Source organism: Hyperolius riggenbachi, chromosome 6 (assembly GCF_040937935.1).
Source record: "Hyperolius riggenbachi isolate aHypRig1 chromosome 6, aHypRig1.pri, whole genome shotgun sequence".
Classification (NCBI taxonomy): Eukaryota; Metazoa; Chordata; class Amphibia; order Anura; family Hyperoliidae; genus Hyperolius; species Hyperolius riggenbachi.
This window is the reverse complement of record NC_090651.1, coordinates 298,458,602-298,482,131: the sequence shown is the minus strand read 5'-3', so window position 1 is coordinate 298,482,131 and position 23,530 is coordinate 298,458,602. Positions and strand designations below refer to the sequence as shown.

General features: G+C 43.8%; 1 protein-coding gene across 1 annotated transcript in view; it reads right to left on the bottom strand.

Moving 5' to 3' along the window:
* The window catches only part of LOC137521637 (circularly permutated Ras protein 1-like), a 123,266-nt gene that overhangs the window by 64,167 nt on the left and 35,569 nt on the right, over nt 1–23,530 (bottom strand). The window contains exons 4-9 of the mRNA XM_068241147.1: nt 19,767–19,901; nt 17,771–17,842; nt 17,615–17,686; nt 16,867–17,019; nt 10,267–10,347; nt 5,062–5,214 (exon numbers count right to left, since the gene is read on the bottom strand). Coding sequence (XP_068097248.1) covers nt 5,062–5,214; nt 10,267–10,347; nt 16,867–17,019; nt 17,615–17,686; nt 17,771–17,842; nt 19,767–19,901 — 666 coding nt within the window. The remainder of the gene's footprint in view (nt 1–5,061; nt 5,215–10,266; nt 10,348–16,866; nt 17,020–17,614; nt 17,687–17,770; nt 17,843–19,766; nt 19,902–23,530) is intronic.

The following is a 23,530-nucleotide window of genomic DNA, read 5'->3' as shown; positions in this document are numbered from 1 at the left end:
TTGTCAACATAAAAATCAAATTTCAACAGCAACTGGTCTGAGTGTATTAAGTGATAAAGATGCTGCTAATCCTGCATTCAAAACTTTCAAAACTTTTTCTGCTGTTATGGTTTGGACTTATCATATACCTTAGGAGCACTGGCCCTTTAATAGCCATTGCCATTCAGTTGCATGCTGGGCGTTCTTTTTATCTATAATATAGTCCTCCTCTTCCCTTTATTTCCCTGCCTAGCTGCCTAGCTGAAAAAATTATCCTCTGTTCACTTGTGTTTACAAGCAAGGCTGAGGTGACTCAGCGATTGGAGGAGAAAAGAAAGAAAAGTTAAGGGAAAAAATGACATCAGGATTTAGCCTCAAACTGTGGGCAAAATACATGGACCCCACTAGGAACAGAATTCTCTTCATTTACTATATAAAATTCACTGAAATCAAAACACGGACAGTACATATATACTTACAGTATATATGTGTTTTTTTTTACCTGGCACAGTATGGCTAATCCTCCTACTTTAAAGAGAGTCTGAAGCGAGAATAGATCTCGCTTCAGACCTCATATATAGCAGGGGCACGTGTGCCCCTGCTAAAACACTGCTATCCCGCGGCTTAACGGGGGTCCCTGTCCCCCCAAATCCCCTCCATAATGCGGGGGAGCGATTCCGCATTGGGGCAGGGCTAACCGCCGCAGCCCTGCCCCACGCGCGTCTGTCAGCGCGTATCTCCGCCTCTCCCCCGCCCCTCTCAGTCTTCCTTCACTGAGAGGGGCGGGGGAGAGGCGGCGAAGCGCCGCTGATAGACGTGCTGGGAGGCAGGGCTGCAGCCGTTAGCCCTGCCTCCAGGAAGCAAAATCAGCGACCAAGTCTGCGACCAAGGTTTGCGGGGGGTGGGTTGGGGGGTCAGGGACCCTCGTTCAGCCGCGGGATAGCGGCGTTTTAGCAGGGGCACACATGCCCCTGCTATATATGAGAGCTGAAGCGAGATTTAGTCTCGCTTCAGTGTCTAGAGAATCTGTATTGTTAAAATCGCACAAAAGTAAACATACCAGTGCGTTAGGGGACATCTCCTATTACCCTCTGTCACAATTTCGCCGCTCCTCGCCGCATTAAAAGTGGTTAAAAACAGTTTTAAAAAGTTTGTTTATAAACAAACAAAATGGCCACCAAAACAGGAAGTAGGTTGATGTACAGTATGTCCACACATAGAAAATACATTCATACACAAGCAGGCTGTATACATCCTTCCTTTTGTATCTCAAGAGATCATTATACACAGGCAGTGTGCATAGAGGGGCCAGGAGGGGGGAGATGCATCACAGAACCACAACACTGAAGAACTTGGCAGCCTTCCAGACACAGGCTGACAAGTCTGACAAGAGAGAGATAAGTTGATTTATTACAGAGATGGTGATAGTAGAACGTGCTGCAGTAAGCCAGAACACATTAGAATAGCTTTTGGAACTTGTAGGATGATAAAAAACAGGATGTAATTTTTGTTACGGAGTCTCTTTAAGGCGTAAGCACTACACAAACTACCCAAATGACCCTGATCTAGGCTTTACTTACCACAGTTCTTAATACTGTGCATTGCCCTCTTTAAAGTGGATCCGAGATAAACTTTTACTCATTGCATAATTGTGTTCCTTTCATATGGATTATAGGGCATTCCTCAAGTCAAATACTTTTTTGTTTTTGTTTTAATACTCAAATTCCTTATAAACTAAACAAGCTTTGCCCACAGCTTTTCAGAGAGCCAAGACATTTTCAGACAGTAGCAAGGGCTTATGGGAGCTCAGTTTGGGCAGGAGGAGGGAAGGTGTTACTAGCCAGAGATTTCAGAGGCAGAGGGGAGGAGGGAGGAGAGGGAATTAGGTTTTCACAGGCTGAGGGCTGAAGATGCAGATCAGCTTGCCTGTGTGTAATGTTTACAAACAGAACATGGCCGCTGTCGTATCACAGGAAGAAATAATCATATTCCGTTGAAGCTGTTTGCAGCTAGATTTACCGTGTAAACTATCTAAACTCTAGATAAGATATATAGACAAGTTACTTGTTATAGTTAGCTTTTCATCTCGGATCCGCTTTAACATCACTGATAGCTTGACGTCTTTTTTGGTAGTTTTGGATGAGACTCTTTATCTTCTCAAAGGGTAAAGCTGCCCATTCTTCCTGGCAAAAAGCCTCCAGTTCCCATAAATTCTTGGTCTGTTTTGCAGGAACTGCACATTTGAGGTCTCCCCAGAGTGACTCAATGATATTGAGGTCAGGAGACTGAGATGGCAACTCCAGAACCTTCCCTTTATTTTGCTGTAGCCAATGATAGATCGACTTGGCCTTGTGTTTTAAAACATTATCATGATGGAATGTCGAGCTATGTCCCATGCTTAGCTTTCTAGCTGATGAGTGCAAAGTGTCATCCATTATTTTTAAAAAACTTATTTAACATTCATATTGCTATCAATTCTGTACAAAATTGAGCAAAAAACATCAGCGACCCACCACCATGTTTCACAGTAGGAAAGTTGCACCTTTAATCATAGGCCTCGTTGACCCTTCTCCAAATGTAGCGTTTATGGTTGTGGCCAAAAAAATAACATTTTAGTTTCAGCACTTCAAATGACTTTGTGCCAGAAGGTTTATGACGCCACTCTGTACTGTTTGGCATTTTGTAAGTGGGAAACGTGGCATTTTCATACTAATGACTTTCTTTTGGCAACTCGACCATGCAGCCCTTGTTTATTTAAGTGCCTATTGTGCATCTTGAAATTGCCACACCACATTTTTTCAGAGAATCCTGTATTTCACCTAAAGTTACTTATGGCTTTTCCCTTGCATCCCAACCAAATTTTCTGACAGTTGTGGATGAAATTATACTTAATAATAATATAATAATAATAATAATACGAACATTTGTATAGCGCTTTTCTCCTGTCGGACTCAAAGCGCTCAAGAGCTGCAGCCACTGTGACGCGCTCAAGAGGCCACCCTGCAGTGCTAGGGAGTCTTGCCTTGAACTCCTTACTGTATAGGTACTTGACCTAGCCAGGATTTGAACCCTGGTCTCCCATGTCAAAGGCAGAGCCCTTAACCAGTACACTATCCAGCCACTTGGTCTACCTGACCGTGGTTTGGTTTCAACAGAACTCATAATTTTCACTTCTTAATTAGATTTTGAACACTGTTGATTTGCATTTTCAATTCCTTGGATATTTTTTATATTCCTTTCCTGTTTTTTTTTTTTTTTTTTTTTTTTTTTTTTAAAGTTCAACTACCTTTTACCTCAGATCCTTTGACATTTCTGTTGCTTTCCCCATGACTTAGAATCCCCCCCAAAAAACATCAGTGCAGCATTGGATGAAAGATGCAAGGGTCCAGAAACTCATTATATACCTACTTATTACAAGCAAAAAGATCACAGGTGAAGATGGTAACTGTAATAGTCTTTAAAACCTATTTGTATTAAGTGTGCATGTTATCAGGCCAAATCACCAGGGTATGTAAACTTTTGGTCAGGCTCATTTGGTAGTTTGTGTAGCCATTAGAGCTCAAAAAGAGTAAACACAGTTGTTTGACAATAAATGGCTTCAGCCAACCGCTAATGAGTGAAAGAAAAGTTTTTGAAGAAATCATAAATTCTGCCAGGGTATGTAACCTTATGAGTACAACTGTAACTCGGACTCGTTAACAAATACGTTTTCTCCTAGGAGATAATTATTCATCTTTTCTTTAAAATACATTTCAGCATTCTGCAAACTAAAATGTACCATAAAAAAGTACTGTCAAAACTATTATGAGTATTTTCTCCTTGCTGGAGCCTTAAAGAGAATTTTATTAAATATGTGTGAAAATATCACCTAGCAAAAAACTTAGGTGAATGGAGAATGAATTAGGAGTAAACTGAATATGGGCAAAGGGCTCCACAAGACCTCAAGACAAGAAAGTATCCTGTGGTATATGGGAAAAAAAGAAGCAGAAGACCTTTACATTCATGTGAGGTGCAAGGTGGGGCCTGGATGGATCAGGCTTTGTTTTCCAAAACATTCTGGAGCTGCTCAATCAGATTAAAATATCAGACTTCATAGCTGTTCACACAACATTGTTAGTGAATCAGGGCCCTCGGTGCTGTAGGGCTATAAGTGTAACCAAAAATGTGGGAACTCACCTTGTCTGAGCCAATACCATGTTCCACATGGGCCCATATGCAATTAACTTTTTCTCTTTAAAATACACTGAACGTATCGTATCGCATACATAGACATAGGGATTAGATTGTGAGCCCCTCTGAGGGACAGTTAAGTGACAAGACAATATATACTCTGTACAGCGCTGCGTAAGATGTCGGCGCTATATAAGTACTAAATAATAATAATAATAATAATAATAAAATAACTTCATAGAACTTTGCAAAAAGAACCAAAAAGTAGATGAAAAAGTGATATTAAAATTATTTTTTGTTTGCTGGTAGTTTCACGGCCAATTTATCTAGAGGCTTGTAAGTGTTCCAGGCCAAATTATGTTAGCACATTTTTTTTTATTTCTTTATTTGTTACATTTCTTGCTTCTAATTAGTACTGCTCTAATATGTATTTATGGCCACTTGTCACTAGGGGGCAGTGTGAGACAATAACAGAGGACTTCTGCTTTCAGTTCTATACCCTCTGCTAGCAGAGAGACATCAAAGCATTCCAACAATTTACAGTACTATGAATTCTGCCAACTAAGGTCAAAAGAAGTGCACTTATCTCAAACGGGATACGGTAACTCTATTGAAGTTGCTAATGGGTTAAAAGGCATTTTATTGGCAAAGTGGTTCAGCTAGGAGAAAAATTATTTGCATACGGGAGCAAAATGGAAGGGAATACTATGCACTGGGGAGCAAGATAAAGAATAAAAAGCCCAACAGAGATTCAAATACTTCCCTATTCTACAAAACTGAAATAAGATGTTTGACCAGACTTCCCTTTATTTACTGTAGTTAGTAAAGTTGAAGAATTGGTCATTAATAAGTCTTGTAAGGAATAAAAGAAACCAGAAGCAATCTTCATAGTAACACTAGAAATCACCATACCAGAGTTATGACATACAGGAGGCTTCTTCTTGCGATCTGGAATGGGGGGCGGAGGAGTCCTGCGCCCTGGTTTAGGTGATGGTGGTAGTGGGAGACCATCATATACATTTGCTTGCAGAGGTAGTAGGTTATGTGATGGTTCCGAAGGCTCTTCTGAAATGTAAAGTCAGAAGTACGGTAATAGCTTAGCCAGCCCTGTCATATATCCACCTCATCCTGCTCTTGCAGACAATGGGAAACAGTTATGTCTAACTATCAATAGCTCTGTGGTGCCCCCTCCTGCAGGTGTCACTATAGGTATCTGCTGGGTTTGTCTATGCCTAAAGACTGCCTTGCTCATACCACAGCATAAACAAAGTTCAGGCAGGCAGTAATGGTGCTGTTCTGTAGAAAGCCGGAGAGGGCAAGACCTTCTGTCCTATTGCTTCTGATGGTACGTGGTTCTTGGAAGCCCTCATGGGCAGAATGGCTCTCTGATGTATTCACATCACCAGAAATAAAAACATTCCTTGTGAATCATCTGTCATCTCTGTTCAGGGCACACAAAAAATAATATGATTTTAACTGAAAACCCTACATTTGATATTACCATAATCATTGTGTTGCATCCACACATTGTGTTGCATCCACATCACCAATGGAGTTGGTCAGCTTGAACTATATTAGTACAGCAGAGTCCCCGTTATCAGGAATTCAAACTAACCGGCATGCCTGATGGATAACAGGGACCTTTTTTTTAGGGGTTTTTGGGGCATTTAAAGTACTTATCCAGCCACCAGTGATGTCTTGTAGTCTCTCTGCAGCTCCTAGGGGCTTTCCAGCGTTGTGAACGGGAGCCAGCGGGTCAGGTGACGCACTGGCTTACTTACACAGAGGATGACGGAAAGCCCCCAGGAGCCCACTAGGAGCTGCAGCGAGATTACAAGGCATGGCTGGAGCCTTGGTAAGTATTTCAGGGGGGAGATTTGTGTTTTTTCAGCTGGTTGCTCAAGCAACAGAAAAGCACATGTATTCGGCATTAGGCGATCCCCGCCAGTGCCAGATACCAGGGACTCTGCTATAGATAAGAATGGTTGTGTAATGGAGTATTACCCACAGAGTAATATATCATTTGTAGCCTGCAGCAATGGAGGTCCTTTACAGGTGAGGATGAGTGTGACAGTGCCCCTCTCAACCCAACCCAGCACATAGATTTTGCAGCACTGAGGAAAACAATCTAGGTACCAGCAAGCTGAGAGGGGTTTTAGGCTCAGTCCACACTAGGCACGGTTGCAGAATGCAATCCGTGGCCCAGGCTCCTGTTTTCAAAACAACAGAATGCAAGCATATGGTTCTGCTCCATTTGAGTTTAAAAAAAAGATATCCCCAGCCCTGGCCGTGGGTGGGGGGCACCATGCTGGAGGGGGTAGCAGCCAGGAAGGGGTCCAGTAGGCACAGAGGTGGGAAGGGGTGTCAGACCCCCCCTCCCCCAACTGGTTGCCTCCCTCCGTGCTCCCCCTCCAGCTACTTTTGTTAAAATTATTGCCTGCGGCGAGCGGGAAACTCACTCACTTCCTTGAGTTCTGTACTTCAGAGGGCAGCATTGCAGGAAGGGATGCGGTGAGTGGTGAAACGAGGTGGTGAGCGAGTTCCCCGCTCGCTGCAGGCAATGATTTTAACAAAAGTAGCTGGAGGGATAGTGTGGAAGGTGGCACCCAGGTGAGGGAGGGTGGGTCTGACTCCCCTCCCCACCGCTGTGTCCGCTGGCCCCCTTCCTGGCTGCTACTCCTTCAGCATGGCAATCTGGATCTCCCTCTGTTTTTTTTGTATGCAAATAGCCTGTGAAGAGGGCGATCCGTTTTTGTATTGCCTTTCACTACTCCTCCGTGTATCCGGGGTCCGTGAATACCCTTTCTCCAGATACCTACAAATATCTCAAACGGGCAGGAGAAGGTGCCCCAAACAATTGTAAACAGCTGAGAACTGGGAAGCAATGTGAAATTAACAACCTTACTTTGGTAGATGAAAGCAAGTTAAAAAATAATTCAATTTATTGGACACTTAAATGATGACACACTTTGCGGTACTTACATGCTTCTTCAAATCAAAAATACAGTGTCTGTAACTCGAGCACCTCAGACTTGGAGCATCTCAGATATGGTACACCTTGTGAATAGGCGCTTCAAGTCTTAGGTTCTCGAGTTCCATACACTATATTTTTTAACCTGAAGTAGAGGGTAAGGCCTGCAAAACGTTTTGTTCTTTAACCAACTTATTTGCCCCTCTTACCTGTGATTGGCAAATGGGAACATGTGTTCCCTGAGCCAATCCAGCATCAGTATAAGGGATGATCAGTGTTATAAAACCAGTAACAAGGATCATTCTTAAAAATCTTAGTAAATAAATGTGTTTTCTCTCTCCCAGCTCATCCATCACCCCAGATTGCTGTCAACCAGGGGTTCTGAGGTGACAGGAGCTGGGAGAGAGACTGAGACTGTATTGTAGTAGGCTTTTGTGTGTTTATTAAAATCTTAACCCTCTACTTGCCCAATTAACCCCTTATCCTCCCCCATCTTAGCCAATTAGCCTTTTCCTGTCTTACTGTTAGTACTTTTCAGTACTTTTCCCCCTCTCTACCCCTATTTCTATATTTTTATCTATAGTCTTTTATTCTTTCCATTACTCCCTAAAAAAAACCCTTTCTCTTTCTATTAGCATTCCCATCCATCCATCTACCTTCTGTTAAAAATTTACTCTGCAGACCATTCCCCATCTTCTGACCATTGGTTTGCATTGAGCCTGACCTCAGGCTTTTCTCTATCTTGCTAGACCTCCAATGGTAAGTTCCAATATACTTGTCATTAGTGTTAAAGGACACCTGAGGCAAAAATAAATTAATGAAATAAACTATTGTATATATCTTCCTTCTCCTAAAAGTGACTTTTTAAGATATTCCACAGTTTTATTTTATGTTTAAATGTACTTTTTAAGTTTTAACTGTTTTATTGGTTTTGCTCAATGACACATTCATTAATGTATGCCAGAGGTAAAATCTATGAACTATTGACCCTTTTTATATCTTTCCTCAGAAGCCATTTTCTACTAGGAAAGTGTTGTATAGTTGGAATTTCTTATCAGTGAGGTTCACACTGTAGTCACTTCCTGTCTGAGTCAGGACTGAGTCAGCCACTTACGTACCTGATATTTAACTTTTTCAGGCAGAGAAAGAAAAAAAGGGACACAGCATAGTTATTTGTGTGCTAGGCACTGTACATACCCATGTCTATCTCATCATGTCACACGTCGCCTTGGGTATCCCTTAAGGCTAGTGATAAAGGTCTCACTTTAATTATTCTATTTGCAAATGAGTCATATTTGGTATCATTTTAACTGTGATGAGTTGTAGAATAAATTTTGGCATGTTTTAAAGCTTGGACTTGTCACATAAAAAATAGGTAGGGACAAACTCAATTTGACATGTAAAAATGTCATTTGCAAATTATAATCACACCTAGGAAAGTTTTAGTAAAACTACATGAGTAGGTAGCTCACAAAACACCCACTTTTCAATAGCCCTGGTTGTTAGCTTTCCATAATGGTGACAATTGTGGCCTTTTTCTGATGCCCAATCTCTTCTAGGGCTATGCAAACAAACAATATATAGATCCAGACCACAGTGCACAGTCCACTGATCAAATGGCAACAGTCCACCAGTGCTTCAAAACATTTGAGTGCCCACCGCCTGGGTTAATACGCTCACCAGACAGTAAGCAACCTGGATTACAAGATCCAATCGCATGTGTCACGCCACAGAAGCTCTCCTGGTCTTGTTCCTTTTCTCCTATGTCCCTCTGGTCTGCATAGCTTGCAAATATATTATTCCAACATTGCATAAGAAAATGGACAAAATTCTAAGTGTAGACTGTTTCAATAACCCAATTTTTAAGTCAAACAAACAATGGCGCTGTAACAATTAGTGCAAAAAATAGTGCACCTTGCTTGGGTATAATGAATTGTTGTTGCACCATCAGTTTATTACTAAGTGAAACATATGTTGCATCATTTCAATCACAAGCTGTAGATAACTCATGACTCATGTCACATAAAACATAGGTAGGGACAAACCCAATCTAACAAAAAAAAATGTCATTTTCAAAGTTATGGTAAAATTTCAGCAAAACCACATAAATCCAAATGTTACAAAATACTAATATATGAATAGACCTGAGTCTCTAGTTTTCTGAATGGTGACATTTATAACTTCTATTGAATGTTCTGACACTCCAGGGGCTTTGCTAGGAAAGAATTACACTATTACGTACGTTTGGTGAAAAAAATGGCCTTGAAAAAGCCATTGGTGCTACTTCTGTTGTGTGTCCAAAAAGGTATCTGATTTTGTATACAGTGTACAATTTTAACTGTGACAAGAAAGAGAATAAAATTTGGGATGTTTTAGGGCTGAGGCCTATGTAATGTGAATTCTTTTTAGTGGCAAACTGAAAAAAAATATTAAAAATGCCATTTTCAAAGTTATAGTCACATTTTAGCAAAACCGCACAAGCCCAAATGTTACAAAATATCAATATCTGAGTAGGCTTGGGTCTCTTATTTTCTGAATGGTGATATTTAGTACTTGTATCAAATGTTCTGACACTCCAGAGGCTTTGCTAAGAAAGAATGACACCATTACATTTGATGAAAAAAATGGCCATAAAGCGGAATATAACCCTGCATTTCAACTTTGCTCTAAAACATTATTTACAGTATATTATATGCAACCAGCATTTTTTTTTACTAGACCAGCATTGGAAGGGTTACACAGAGTTTTAAAGTTCCTGGAGATTTCTGCAGACGCATCCGAAGCTGAAATAGAAACATTTTGTTTACATAAATGTATCTAAGTGTTGAATGTTACACACTTTGGCTGTCCTCCAGCTCAGTCAGAGAGAGTGAGTCACATTCAACACTTAGATACATTTATGTAAACAAAATGTATCTATTTCAGCTTCCGATGCGTCTGCAGAAATCTCCAGGAACTTTAAAACTCTGTGTAACCCTTCCAATGCTGGTCTAATAAAAAACAAAATGCTGGTTGCATATAATATGCTGTAAATAATGTTTTAGAGCAAAGTTGAAATGCAGGGTTATATTCCGCTTTAAACAAGGCATTGCTGCTACTTGTGGTTAATGACAAAAAGTAGTTTAGATTTTCTGTAAGCTAATTACCATAATTACTGTCAGTCTCGTCCTCTTCGATAGGTTCATAGAGGGCTGGGCTGCTTGTGTGAGTTTCTGGCCCTCTGTCTGCTAAAGATAAATGATAGGTGTTTTTCAAACTTAATACATTATCATACAGTTTATTTGCTTTTACAGAACTGGCGTATCCCCAGAGCTACCTGAACTTCAAGACAGAGAAATATTTCAAGTATTTCATGCAGTTTTCTTTAGAAACAGAATAGAATAGGATTACACATGTTTCAGCCTACTTAATAAATGAGTCATCGATGCCACAGCCACAGTCTAAAGCCTTATCAGTATGCAATCTAATAAATCTAATAGCTTAGCAAGCAAAGTGCTCAAATTGTGCCTGGTAAGACTTCTGTAGCTAAAAATCCTGCATTTAAAAGTCAGGTCAGTCACATGATTTAAAGTGAACCCGAGGTGAAAATAAACTGATGAGATAAACAATTATATTAACTTTTTAGACATTCCAGGATTTTATTTTATATTTAAACATTTAGAAAGTAGAGTGTTTTGTTGTCTTTACTCAGTTGCAGTGTATTAAGTGTCCCTAAATGAAAATACAGGAACTAGATTGACTCTTTCTCTCTCTCTCTGCTCTCAGAGGTATGTAGAAAAATGTGTTCTGCCAGGAAAACTTTTATGGCTGTGATTTGCTTATCAGTGATGTTTACAATATTCATGACAAGGTACTGACAAGACAGAAGCGGTCACTTCCATCCTTAAAAATTAATGCTTTCAGACAGAAAAATAAAACAAGTAAAGCACCCTGGTTATTTATATGTTTAGTACTGTACAAACACATGTTTATCTCATCATGTCGCCTCGGGTACACTTTAAAGGCGTTAATACCAGACCTAAGGAGCAGATTGCTGATTCTTGGTTTTAACCATTTGAGATTTATACCCCCCCTAGTGACCAGGCCATTTTTTACAATTCAGCACCTTACAGCTTTAAGAGTGACTGAAGCGAACAAAAATTGCTCTTTTTACCTTCTAGTCTGCTTCAGTACTCTCCTTAGCTGTAAAGCGCTGCATCCCCGTCGCAAAACGAGGGCTTTAGACCCCCCAAATCCCCAGGGGGCAATCCGGCTGGCGCTTCCTGAAAGAGGCAGAGCTTTCAGCTGCAGCTCTGCCTCTACTGATGTCAATCGCCGCGGATCACCACCTCTCCCCGCCCTCTCACTCTTCCTTCACAGAGAGGGGCGGGGGAGAGGTGAAGGATCCGCATGGCGATTGATGTCAGGAGAGGCAGAGCTACAGAAGAAAGCTCTGCCTCTTAGGGCAGCACAATCCACGACCAAGATGGTCGTGGATGTTTGCCCCGGGATTTGGGGGGTCTAAAGCCCTCGTTTTGCAGCGGGGATGCGGCGGTTTACATCTACGGAGACTACTGAAGCGAACTACCAGGTAAAAATTGCAATTTTTGTTCCCTTCAGAATCTGTTTAATCGTTTATACAACTTAGCACCCAAATTAATTTTACCTTCTTTTCTTCCCACTAATAGAGCTTTCTTTTGGTGGTCTCTGATTGTTACTGCTATCTTTTTTTATTTATTAATAAAAGATAAAAAAATAATAAAAATTATAGTAATAATAATAAATAATACATAAAAATAATAAAAATAAATAATAATAAAAGAATATTAAAAAATTAGCCCTAGACTGCAATACATACACCACACTACACACACATTGGCATCAGCCTATGGTAGGTATTAGATTGTGAGCTGTTGGGAGGGACAGTTAATTGACAGGGATGTCCTCTGTACAGAGCTGCTCTAGATCACAGCGCTGTACACATATTGTGGCTGGCAGGCTGATCTCTGTGTGCCGCTGTGTGCAGCGCAGGGAATGTGCGCTCAAGAGAGCGCTCATTCCCTGCAAACCTCAGTAGGGGAGTCCTGGACTGCCTCTGATTTTCAGAGTTCTGGTCCGTTACTTGCAGTGGTCACATCAGGGCCGGTGTTTCTATGTGGGTAAACTGGTCAGTTGCCTAGTGTAGTGTGAACATGTCATTGTTGTCCAGGAACCTATTTTACCAAAAACCATTCCTGGACATGAAGATTACATAGAATACTTGAATCCATCATGACATCATCTATGACTGTCTGCTTCGGCTCATGCTCCGTAAGAGAAAAGGAGACTGCAGCGAAATCATCCAATCTGCAGAAAGAATAATTGGCTGCAGCTTACGTTCCTTGTAGGACCTTTACACTAAGGCTATGATCACACTATAAATCACCAGCGCTTTTGCAAGCGCTGAGCAATTTTTGCTTTCCCTGCGCTGTATAAAGCTCTTTTCTAAGCGCTTTTGCAGAGGGATTTTTTTTTTTCACTTCCTCACAGAAGTGAATTCTTACTCGGAAATGAAGAAATACTATGGGCTTGATTCACAAAACGGTGCTAACTGTTAGCACGGCTTTTATTGCGTTTTATTGCGTTTCCGCGTGTTAATGCTAATTTTCCACGCGATAACACAAATTTATCGCGCAAGCCCGACCGTTAACGCACAAAAAAATCATTTTAATGTGCGAACGTGAATTTTTGCGCATAAAAACCGTTATCACGTGACATTTTGCGCAAAGCACTTTTCACAGCGTGCTAAGGCCTGTTTCACATTTAACAACGCGTGCAGGAGCCGTTCTCCTGCACGCGTTTTACTAGCCTGCGGCTGTCGTCGGAAATCTGCGGTATGACGCTGAGTAGCGGCGGTAGTATCAATTAACCCGACGGGGAAACGATACGGGGAAACGATCCCAACGATAAAATGCGCCCGGGTGCGTCGTACCGCAACGCATCCAAACGCAGCGTCGGGTGTGAAAGGTACAAGTCTATGGACTTTCCTTTTACCTTGGTTAACGCAAAGTATAGACTTTGCGTTAAATGCTGAAAAAGGGCCCTAACACCGTTTTGTGAATCATGCCCTATGTATTTATTCACGAAAGCGCTTGGGAAATAGCTATACAAATCGCTTTTTCAAGCGCTTTGCGATTTCCCTATACCTTCCATTATAGTCAAATCACTCAGAAAATGGAACAGGCAGCGCTTTGGGGAGCGGATCGAAATCGAACCGCTCATATGTGAACACTCTCATAGGGAATCATTGCAAAAATGCTTTTAGGGCGATTTTCAAAATCGCCGGCACTTAAAAAAAACAAAAAACACTCTAGGGGCTTGATTTACTATACCGTGATAACTCATATCAAGGCCGCGCTAGTGTTTTTGTGCCCATTTTTGCGTTTTATGTGCGTTTTTACACGTAATCACAAATTTTTGTGTGGAATCATGATATTTCACGCGCAATTGTGAATTTGATTGCTCGCTAAAATTCTGCAAAAACGCGTGAAACACTAGCGCGGCCTTGATATGAGTTATCACGGTTTAGTGGATCAAGACCTCGGTGTGAACAAGCCCTAATAGGTGCTGAAAGAGGGCGACCAAGATTGCCTCTGACTCCTCTCATCCTGCTCACTCCATCCTTCAACTTCTGCCTTCAGCAGTGAGATACCGCCGGTCAGTTGAAACAAAAACTTCCCGACACAGGAACAGCTTCTTCCTTCAGGCAATAGCCCTGCTTAATGCAGAAACACACTAATCCATCCAGCACAAACAGCAAAGCCAGGGTCGGACTGGGACCCTGGGGGCCCACCAGAGAAATTTCAACCTGGGGCCCACACATCCCATGATTGTGGTGAAAAAAAGAGCATGACCATGCTCTGGAAGGTGGGCGTGGTCATGATGTATCATGGATAGGGCCAAATGTACATGAACTTAGCAGCATTGTAATTAAGAAACACTGCGACCCAGCAAAACTTTGCATAGAGTCCCCCTTTAATATAAAGTAATGTCCTAGTTACCATACATATGACATGGATTAGATTGTGAGCCCCTCTGAGGACAGTCAGTGACATGACTATGTACTCTGTAAAGTGCTGCAGAAGATGTCAGCGCTATATAAATACATAATAATATGGTAGGACATTAGACTATGACTATGGCAGGATTAGATTGTGAGTTCCTCTGAGGGACAGTCAGTGACATGACTATGTACTCTGTAAAGTGCTGCAGAAGATGTCAGTGCTATATAAATACATCATAATAATATGGCAGGACATTACACTATGACCATGGTAGGATTAGATTGTGAGCTCCTCTGAGGGACAGTCAGTGACATGACTATGTACTCTGTAAAGTGCTGCAGAAGATGTCACTGCTTATAAATATCTAATAATAATATGGTAGGACATTAGACTATGACTATGATAGGATTAGATTGTGATCTCCTCTGAGGACAGTCAGTGACATGACTATGTACTCTGTAAAGTGCTGCAGAAGATGTTAGTGCTATATAAATACATAATAATAATATGGTAGGACATTAGGGTGGGCTGATAACAATTACCTGGAGGGAGGGAGGGTGGGCTGATAGCAATTACCTGGAGGGAGGGAGGGTGGGCTTATATCAATTACCTGGAGGGAGGGTGGATTGAAATCAATTACCGGGAGGCTGGGTGGGTGGATTAAGATCTCTTTTCCACAAACTGTTGAGCTGTGTGCTCAGCAAGCAGTTGCCAGGCAGCAGTGAGCAGTGACCAGGCAGCGACAAGCAGTTACCAGGCAGCAGTGAGCAGTTGTGAGAGTTTGAAAGGCAATTCACTGCCTAGAAACAGTTAGTGGAAAAGAGGCCATAAATCAATTACCTGGAGGCCGGTTGGTTGGATTAAAATCAATTACCTGGAGGGAGGGTGGGTGGGAGCATTAAAATCACTTACCTGGAGGGAGGGAGGGTGGGAGCATTAAAATCAGTTACCTGGAGGGAGGGTGGGTGGGAGCATTAAAATCAGTTACCTGGAGGGAGGGTGGGTGCATTAAAATCAGTTACCTGGAGGGAGGGTGGGAGCATTAAAATCAGTTACCTGGAGGGAGGGTGGGAGCATTAAAATCAGTTACCCAGAGGGTGGGAGCATTAAAATCAGTTACCTGGAGGGTGGGAACAATAAAATCAGTTACCTGGATGGGAGCATTAAAATCAGTTACCTGGAGGGTGGGAGCATTAAAATCAGTTACCTGGAGGGAGGGAAGTTGGGAGCATTAAAATCAGTTACCTGGAGGGAGGGTGGGAGCATTAAAATCAGTTACCTGGAGGGAGGGAGCATTCAAATCAGTTACCCGGGGGGAGGGAGGGTGGGAGCATTAAAATCAGTTACCTGGAGGGAGGGAGGGTGGGTGGGAGCATTAAAATCAGTTACCTGGAGGGAGGGAGGGTGGGAGCATTAAAATCAGTTACCTGGAGGGAGGGAGGGTGGGAGCATTAAAATCAGTTACCAGGAGGGAGGGTGGGTGGGAGCATTAAAATCAGTTACCTGGAGGGTGGGAGCATTAAAAGCAATTACCTGGAGAGAGGGTGGGAGCTTTAAACAGCAATTACCTGGAGGGTGGGTGTATTAAAATCAATTACCTGACTGGCGTGCTTCTTGCAGTCAGTGCTGTGCAGACGCTGGGAGGGGGGCCCGACTCCTTTCCCTCATCTCAGAGGCCCCCCTCCTGTAATGCATGGCGGCATAAGATTCAGCTACAGCCTTCCGGGTCCGGGGTCCAGCAGACGGCCGCTAGAGCTCCAGCTGCCTTGTCTACTCTGTCTCCTCCTCTGCCGCTCGCTCGCACTGAACCAGGAAGTAGTGCGAGCAGCATTGCAGATTGCAGAGGAGGAGACAGAGTAGACCACTAGGCGGCTGCAGCTCTAGCGTCTGCTGGACGCCGGACCCGGAGCCTGTAGCTGAATCTTATGCCGCCCCTGCGCATAACAGGAGGGGGGCCCCTGAGGTGAGGGAGGGATTGGAACTGGGACCCCCGGAGGGGAAAAAAATAAAGTTTAAAACAAAATGAAATCTGTATCTGTGACAAAACTTAATGGGCCCCGGGGCCCACTGGAGACGTAGAGGCGGGGCCTACCAGGCAGAATACCGGCACCCCGCTGGGCCAGTCCAACACTGAGCAAAGCTGAAACTGCTGAACTAGAAAATGAACGCTTCTCACCCTGTTTGCTACCATCTTAACTCATATACTGCCCTTGACTTGTAATATCTATACTGTCTGTCCTCTGCTAAAGAGACTCAGAGATGAGTCTCACTGCAGTTTTTTACTTACCCGGGGCTTTCTCCAGCCCCATAAGCATGGCTGTGTCCCTCGCGTCCTCCTCAGCGCCACCGTTCTCCCGCAGTCAACCCCCGGTAAGCGGCTCAGTGACGTCAGCCGGTGCCTTCTGCGCTTGCGCAGAAGGTCCGCGCATGCGCAGAAGGTCTGCCGCTGACGTCACTGAGCCGCTTCCCGGGGCTCACCGCGGCTGAATGGGACAATGTAGGAGGACGGCTAGGGACACAGCCATGCTTATGGGGCTGGAGGAAGCCCCGGGTAAGTAAAAAAACTGTAGTGAGACTCATCTCTGAGTCTCTTTAAGCAACTGCCAAGTTAAATTCCTGTAAGTGCAAACTTATTTGGCCAAATAAAACTATTCTGATCGCCCGGTGAATCCAGATATCTCTACTATATAAAAAAAAATACAAATGATCAGCATTTCAGCATACCAGGCTGTTGGCATAGTGATGGCTTGTTCTTGCGGTCTGGAATAGGCGGTGGGGTCACACTGCTATGAGATCCGAGATGGAATTTGTGATTTGCGCTAGAATCTGGTGACCGTCTGCTCTGGGGACAGCCCTGAGGAGGCTCTGAAAAGAGTGCTAAATAAAGAGAAACAACAACCAATAATTATAATTGATAAATCATAACCACACATACTTATACTAACTGACACTGATCAAATCTGTTGTGAATTGAGCCCCCCAAAAAGTTCCATGGATTTTGACCAAAAATCAATCAAACGTATCGAACAGACAGGAAAGAAAACTAGATTGATCGGGTGTAGGGAAGGAGTGGTGGTAGATCGATGGGCCTGTAGCATTGCAGTGCATTGAAAAGTGCAACACTGCAATTTCCTGCTGTGTGTTGTAAGAATCAATTTCTATCAGAGTGTTTTGCCACATAGTAGAGATGGATTAAGATGTAATGGGGCCCTAAGAAAAGTAGTAGATTTGGGCCCCCCTTGAGGCTAGTTTGGTAAGCTGAAGTGGAGAGGGCTCAGAGAAGGTAACTTGTGGGCCCCTTGACACCCGACTAGGCCCCAAGCACCTGCCTAGGTTGCCTGGTGGACAATCCTGCTCTGATCGAGGCGGCAACCAATAAGTGTATGGCCAACTGGTGCAAGAATATAATCTGCATTGTACAGAATGTTCTTTTCTGAGTGCATATGTCCTGCTCTCATCATTTTACTGTAACCTGCACATCTTGCCACTGCTTCTCTTGCTGCTCTGAAGTTGTCATAAGAATTTAGTTCAGGGGCATCAAAACCTGAAATCACAATGACAAACAGTGCATGAGTGGATTAAATTACTTCGTTTAGACTTGCTGAAAGTTAATTAATATAATAATTACCATTAGTCTCGGCCTCTTCAATAGGTTCATAGAGGGGTGGGCTGCTTGTGTGAGTTTCTGGCTCTCTGACTGCTAGAGACAAATTATAAATCATAGATGCTTTTCAAGCTTAATACGTTATCATACAGTTAATTTTGCTTTCACAGAATGGGTGTATCCTCACAGCTACCTGAACTTCAAGACAGGCAAATATTTCAAGTATTTCAGGGAGGTTTCTTTAGAAACAAAATAGGATTACAAACATTTCAGCCTACTTAAAGGGAATGTCAGAGCAAATAAAAAAAAAAATGTCCCACGCCGCAGCTCTGCTCTCAGCCGCCAGCTCGTGAGGTCGTCCTCTGCTGTGCCTGCGCAAGTGCCGCTGTCAATCAAGTCCACGTTGTCCGGAGTGTACTGCGCAGGCGCAGAACTAATGCCTGGAGCGTTTTCTCGTACTGCGCCTGCACAGGATGCTCCCAGCGAAAGGAGCATGAACGAGGATGCGTGTGGACAGGGCCTCGCAGGTGCATTGGCTGTCGACTTACAAGTCGGCGGTAACGAAACTGAGCTGCGGCTCGGGACTGGAGGATCGTTGAAGCCCGGCTCAGGACAGGACGCCAGAGGGCTGGGAGAAGCCCTGGGTAAGTGAAAATCTTTTTTTGGGTGGGACATTACAGGTTTCCTTTAAAAAAAAAAAAAGAAGAAAACATTGGGTAAAAGCAACTGATGTGTAAAGGAGCCCAGGGGTGGAGGTGGATAAACCCCAGCTGAAGTCAATGGTGACTTAAATTATAGTTATGGCTTCATTAACCTCCTTGCCGGTTATCCCGAACTCAGTTCGGGGTAACCTGCGCAGGAGGATTTCTCAGGCCCCGCTGGGCCGATTTGCATAATTTTTTCTTCCTACACGCAGCTAGCACTTTGCTAGCTGCGTGTAGTACGCGATCGCCGCCGCTCGCCGCCGATTCGCCGCTACGCCGCTACTTCCGATGTCCACCAGCAACTGGCTCTATCATGACTCTGGCTGCCCTTGACTTCTGCTGCTTACTTTTGCTTTCCTGTGGGCCGTGTACTGTGCTAGTGCTGGTGTTTTGTGCTTAAAGGACCACTGTCACGAAAGTCTTAAAATTTTAAATATATGTAAACATATACAGATAAAAAGTACGTTTCTACCAGAATGATATGAGCCATACATTACTTTTTTCCTATGTTGCTGTCACTTACAGTAGGTAGTAGAAATCTGACAGAACCGACAGGTTTTGGATTAGCCCATCTCCTGGGGGATTCTCAGGGATTTCTTTATTTTCAAAAGCGCTTAGTGAATGGCAGTTGCTCCGTCCAACTGCCAAAAGAGTGTACAGCGAGCAGGGAGGCTGGCCAGCATCTTTGGATAGATCTTTTTCAGGGAGTGTCTTTATAAAGAATAAAGGCCATGCTGAGACTCCCCCACGAAGAGATGGACTAGCCCAAAACCTGACGGTAATGTCGGATTTGTACAACCTACTGTAAGTGACAGCAACACAGGAGAAAAGTAACTTATGGCTCATTTTACTCTGGAAGAAACGTACTTCTTATTTATATGTGTTTATATATATTTTACATTTTAAGATTTTCGTGACAATTTTCTTGATTGTTTGAAAAATCAAAACAATCCACCATACACTGTGGCATCCAAGGCATCATGGAGCCTAATTTGTGGGGGTGTGTCCTGGACTACCTCGGGTTTCCAGAGTGCTGGCCCATCACTAGCAGTGGTCACGTCAGGGCCGTTGCTTTCACTGGGGCAAACTGGGCAGCTGCCTAGTATAGTGTAAACATGTCAGGGGCCTCAAACTCATTGTTGCCAAGGACCCCATTTTACCTAAAACCGGCCCTGGACTGTCACGTAACCAGAAGATTACATAGAAAATGATGTATTTCCATATAGATTCTTATTGACCAGGAGGGGGAATTGACATATCTTTCTTACTCTCTCTATAATATATATAAAACACCATTGACTAGCATATCATCATACCAGCCTGTTGGCGTAGCGATGGCTTGTTCTTGCGGTTCGGAATAGGGGGTGGGGTCACACTGTGATGAGATCCTGGATGGGAATCTGGGGACTGTCTGTTGTGGGGAGACCCTTGAGGAGGTTCTGAAAAGAGTGCTAAATAAAGACAACAACCAAGTTATAATTGATAAAGGCATAATGGCCCATACCTATACTAACTGACCCCTGCCAGAGGAGCTAATGTACAAGAATTGGGGCATCTTAATTTAGAGCCAGGAATACACTAAAAAAGCAACAGATTTTGGCTTGCGATAGGACCTTAAAGTGAACCAGAGATTAAGCACCCTCGTGTATTTTACTACATATATCAGTGGGAACATTCGAGAAAACACCAACCATGCTCTCTGTTTCATCCTTCACTGCTCAGCCTGCTTGTTATTAGCCCTGATAAAATCCCAGACTGAGCATTCAGTCTGGCTTTGCTCAGGAATCATTATAGCCGAGTCATTATAGCAGAGCCAGAAGGGGGCAGGCTTGGGCTTGAAAACACATCAGAGAAGACAGACTCCGCTATAATGATTCCTGAGAAAAAAAAAAACAGACTTAATGCTCAGTCGGAGATTTTATCAGGGCTGATAACAAGCAGGCTGAGCAGTGAAGGATGAAACAGAGAGCAGGGTGGGTGTTTTCTCTAATGTTCCCACTGATATATGTGGTAAAATACATGAGGGTGCTTTGTCTCTGGTTAACTTTAAAATGCTGTAATAATACAGAAAAGGCTCCATGTAATCCAATGGCATCATTTATATCTGTATAATTAACACAGTGCAAGAAGCAGCAGCGAAACGTTTTCTAACCCCTTCCAGTATCTGGAAATCAGTGCTACTTGCCACAGATTGTCTTAAAGAGCCCATACACAGCTTCATTTTTTCATTCGGTTCCCCAAAACGTTCAATCAGTTTTGACCAAACATCAATTGAAAATAACTGAGGCTAGCTGCAGTTGGTATAGTGAGAATCCAAATAAATTCAGTAAAACAAATTGCTATAAATAATTAAAATACACAAATAAAAAAAATAATAATTAAAGTGACAGTGAAGCGAAAAAAAACAACAACTTATGAGATCATGAATTGTATGTGTAGTACGGATAATTAATAGAACATTGGTAGCAAAGAAAAGAGTCTAATATTTTTATTTTCGTTTATATACTATGACGCTCACACGGTTCCCGAGAAAACCATGTGTGCGCCATTTACGTCACAAACGCAAGTTTCATTGCAAGCAACCAAAATGTCATATTTTCAAATCAACTTTTTCTCTACTCCCTGGCTCTGCTAGCAAGCACTGGCAGTTTTTTTTTTAAATCACAGAGTCCCTCTCACCCAAGTGTGAAGAGCGGGTCTCCTGGCCACATGGGACAGCCTAGAGAGTTTATAAGCCATCCATCAGAGATTAGGTGGACAGAAGCTAATAAAACGCATCCTTCTCTAGACTGTTAGGAACTGACCCAGCAGGTGTCTGACACGCAGCTGCCTTCTGGCCTGAGTTGAAAGAGACACAGGAGTGATCCTTATCACTCCAGCTGGAGACTCCCAAAAGTTCAAACTATATTTAATAATAGGCATAGTTTTGTAATATTTCCGCTGTTACAAGGCTACCAGGTCCTTCAAATTTGCAGAGTGTGTTGGACTTCACATGACACTGGTTCTGAGAGATTTTCAACCATCTGGATCTTCCAGAACTAGTACTACAAATAGTGGAAGTAAAAAACTGTTTAATAAGCTATCCATGGTCAGAATGTGTGGTATCAGGGGCGTCGCTAGCTCTATTTTGGGGGGGGGGGACGTGCCCCCAATCTGTCCTGGGGTGCCACGGATCTCCGCCCGGCCGCCGCTCACCCCCGCTGTCAGCGGCTCCCTCCAGCCGCCGCCGCCGCGTCACTCAGACCTCAGGATCAGGCGGCGAGCCAGCGACCAATCGTGCGGGCGCTAGGACCCAGCGCCCGCACTGATATGCGGAAGTGACATCACTTCCGCATATCGAGCGGGTGCGTCCGGCGCCCGCTGGTACTGGTCGGGTCGCCGCTGATCATGAGGTCTGCTGCGAGGTAAGGGGGGGGAACGGCGGTGGCTAGAGGGGGGGCCTCCCTGTCACTCACTCACTCTCTAAAGGGGCTCCCTGTCACTCACTCACTGCCTAAAGGGGCTCCCTGTCACTCACTCACTGCCTAAAGGGGCTCCCTGTCACTCACTCACTGCCTAAAGGGGCTCCCTGTCACTCACTCACTCCCTAAAGGGGTTCCCTGGCACTCACTCACTGCCTAAAGGGGCTCCCTGGCACTCACTCCCTAAAGGGGCTCCCTGGCACTCACTCACTGCCTAAAGGGGCTCCCTGTCACTCACTCACTCCCTAAAGGGGCTCCCTGTCACTCACTCACTGCCTAAAGGGGCTTCCTGTCACTCACTCACTGCCTAAAGGGGCTCCCTGTCACTCACTCACTGCCTAAAGGGGCTCCCTGTCACTCACTCACTACCTAAAGGGCCTCCCTGTCACTCACTCACTGCCTGAAGGGGCTCCCTGGCACTCACTCACTGCCTGAAGCGGCTCCCTGGCACTCACTCACTGCCTAAAGGGGCTCCCTGTCACTCACTCACTGCCTAAAGGGGCTCCCTGTCACTCACTCACTACCTAAAGGGGCTCCCTGGCACTCACTCACTGCCTGAAGGGGCTCCCTGGCACTCACTCACTGCCTGAAGGGGCTCCCTGGCACTCACTCACTGCCTGAAGGGGCTCCCTGGCACTCACTCACTGCCTAAAGGTGCTCCCTGGCACTCACTCACTGCCTAAAGGGGCTTCCTGTCACTCACTCACTGCCTGAAGGGGCTCCCTGGCACTCACTCACTACCTAAAGGGGCTCCCTGGCACTCACTCACTACCTAAAAGGGCTCCCTGTCACTCACTATCGGGGTCCCTGTCACTCACTACCTAACTGGAGGCGCCTGTCACTCACTAGCTAACCTGGGAGTCCCTGTCACTCACTACCTAACTTGGGGGGCTACCATATTAAGGGGGCATTCTGCCTATTTATGTGAAATGCTGTCTATTTATGTGCCTCATGACTGCTGAATTTGTCTTGTTGGGAGCCTTATGATTTGTTGGGGGCCTCAAGATTGTTGAATTTGTCTTGTTGGGAGCCTCATGATTTGTTGGGGGCCTCATGATTGCTGAATTTGTCTTGTTGGGGGCCTCATGATTTGTTGGAGGCCTCATGATTGCTGAATTTGTCTTGTTGGGGGCCTCATGATTTGTTGGGGGCCTCATGATTGCTGAATTTGTCTTGTTGGGGGTCACATGATTGCTAACTGCGAGACTATGGGAAAAGCTGAATCCTTATCATATGAGACAATAGCATTAAACCTACTTTTTTAGCTTTTTAAAACAGAAAATAAAACTGGAAGGTTCTAAAAAAATTTATAAATTTTTCAGGAGTAGGATGGATGAAATTGTTTATCTTCACAGTTTATTTTCAACTTGGATTTTCTATAATGTTCATGTATGAGTTAAAACGTTTGTACAGTATTTAGTTTAAATTGCTGTTGCCACTTTGCGATAGATAAGTGACTTTTGGGTTGCAGTTTGGGCACTCGGCCTCCAAAAGGTTTGCCACCACTGTCCTAATCTGATGTCCCACCATTGCTAGGTTCATGCAAATTTGTCTCCACCCGTTACCACACCTACATTCTGGTCCATGGCCCACCCATTTTTCGGTGCGGCGCGATAAGC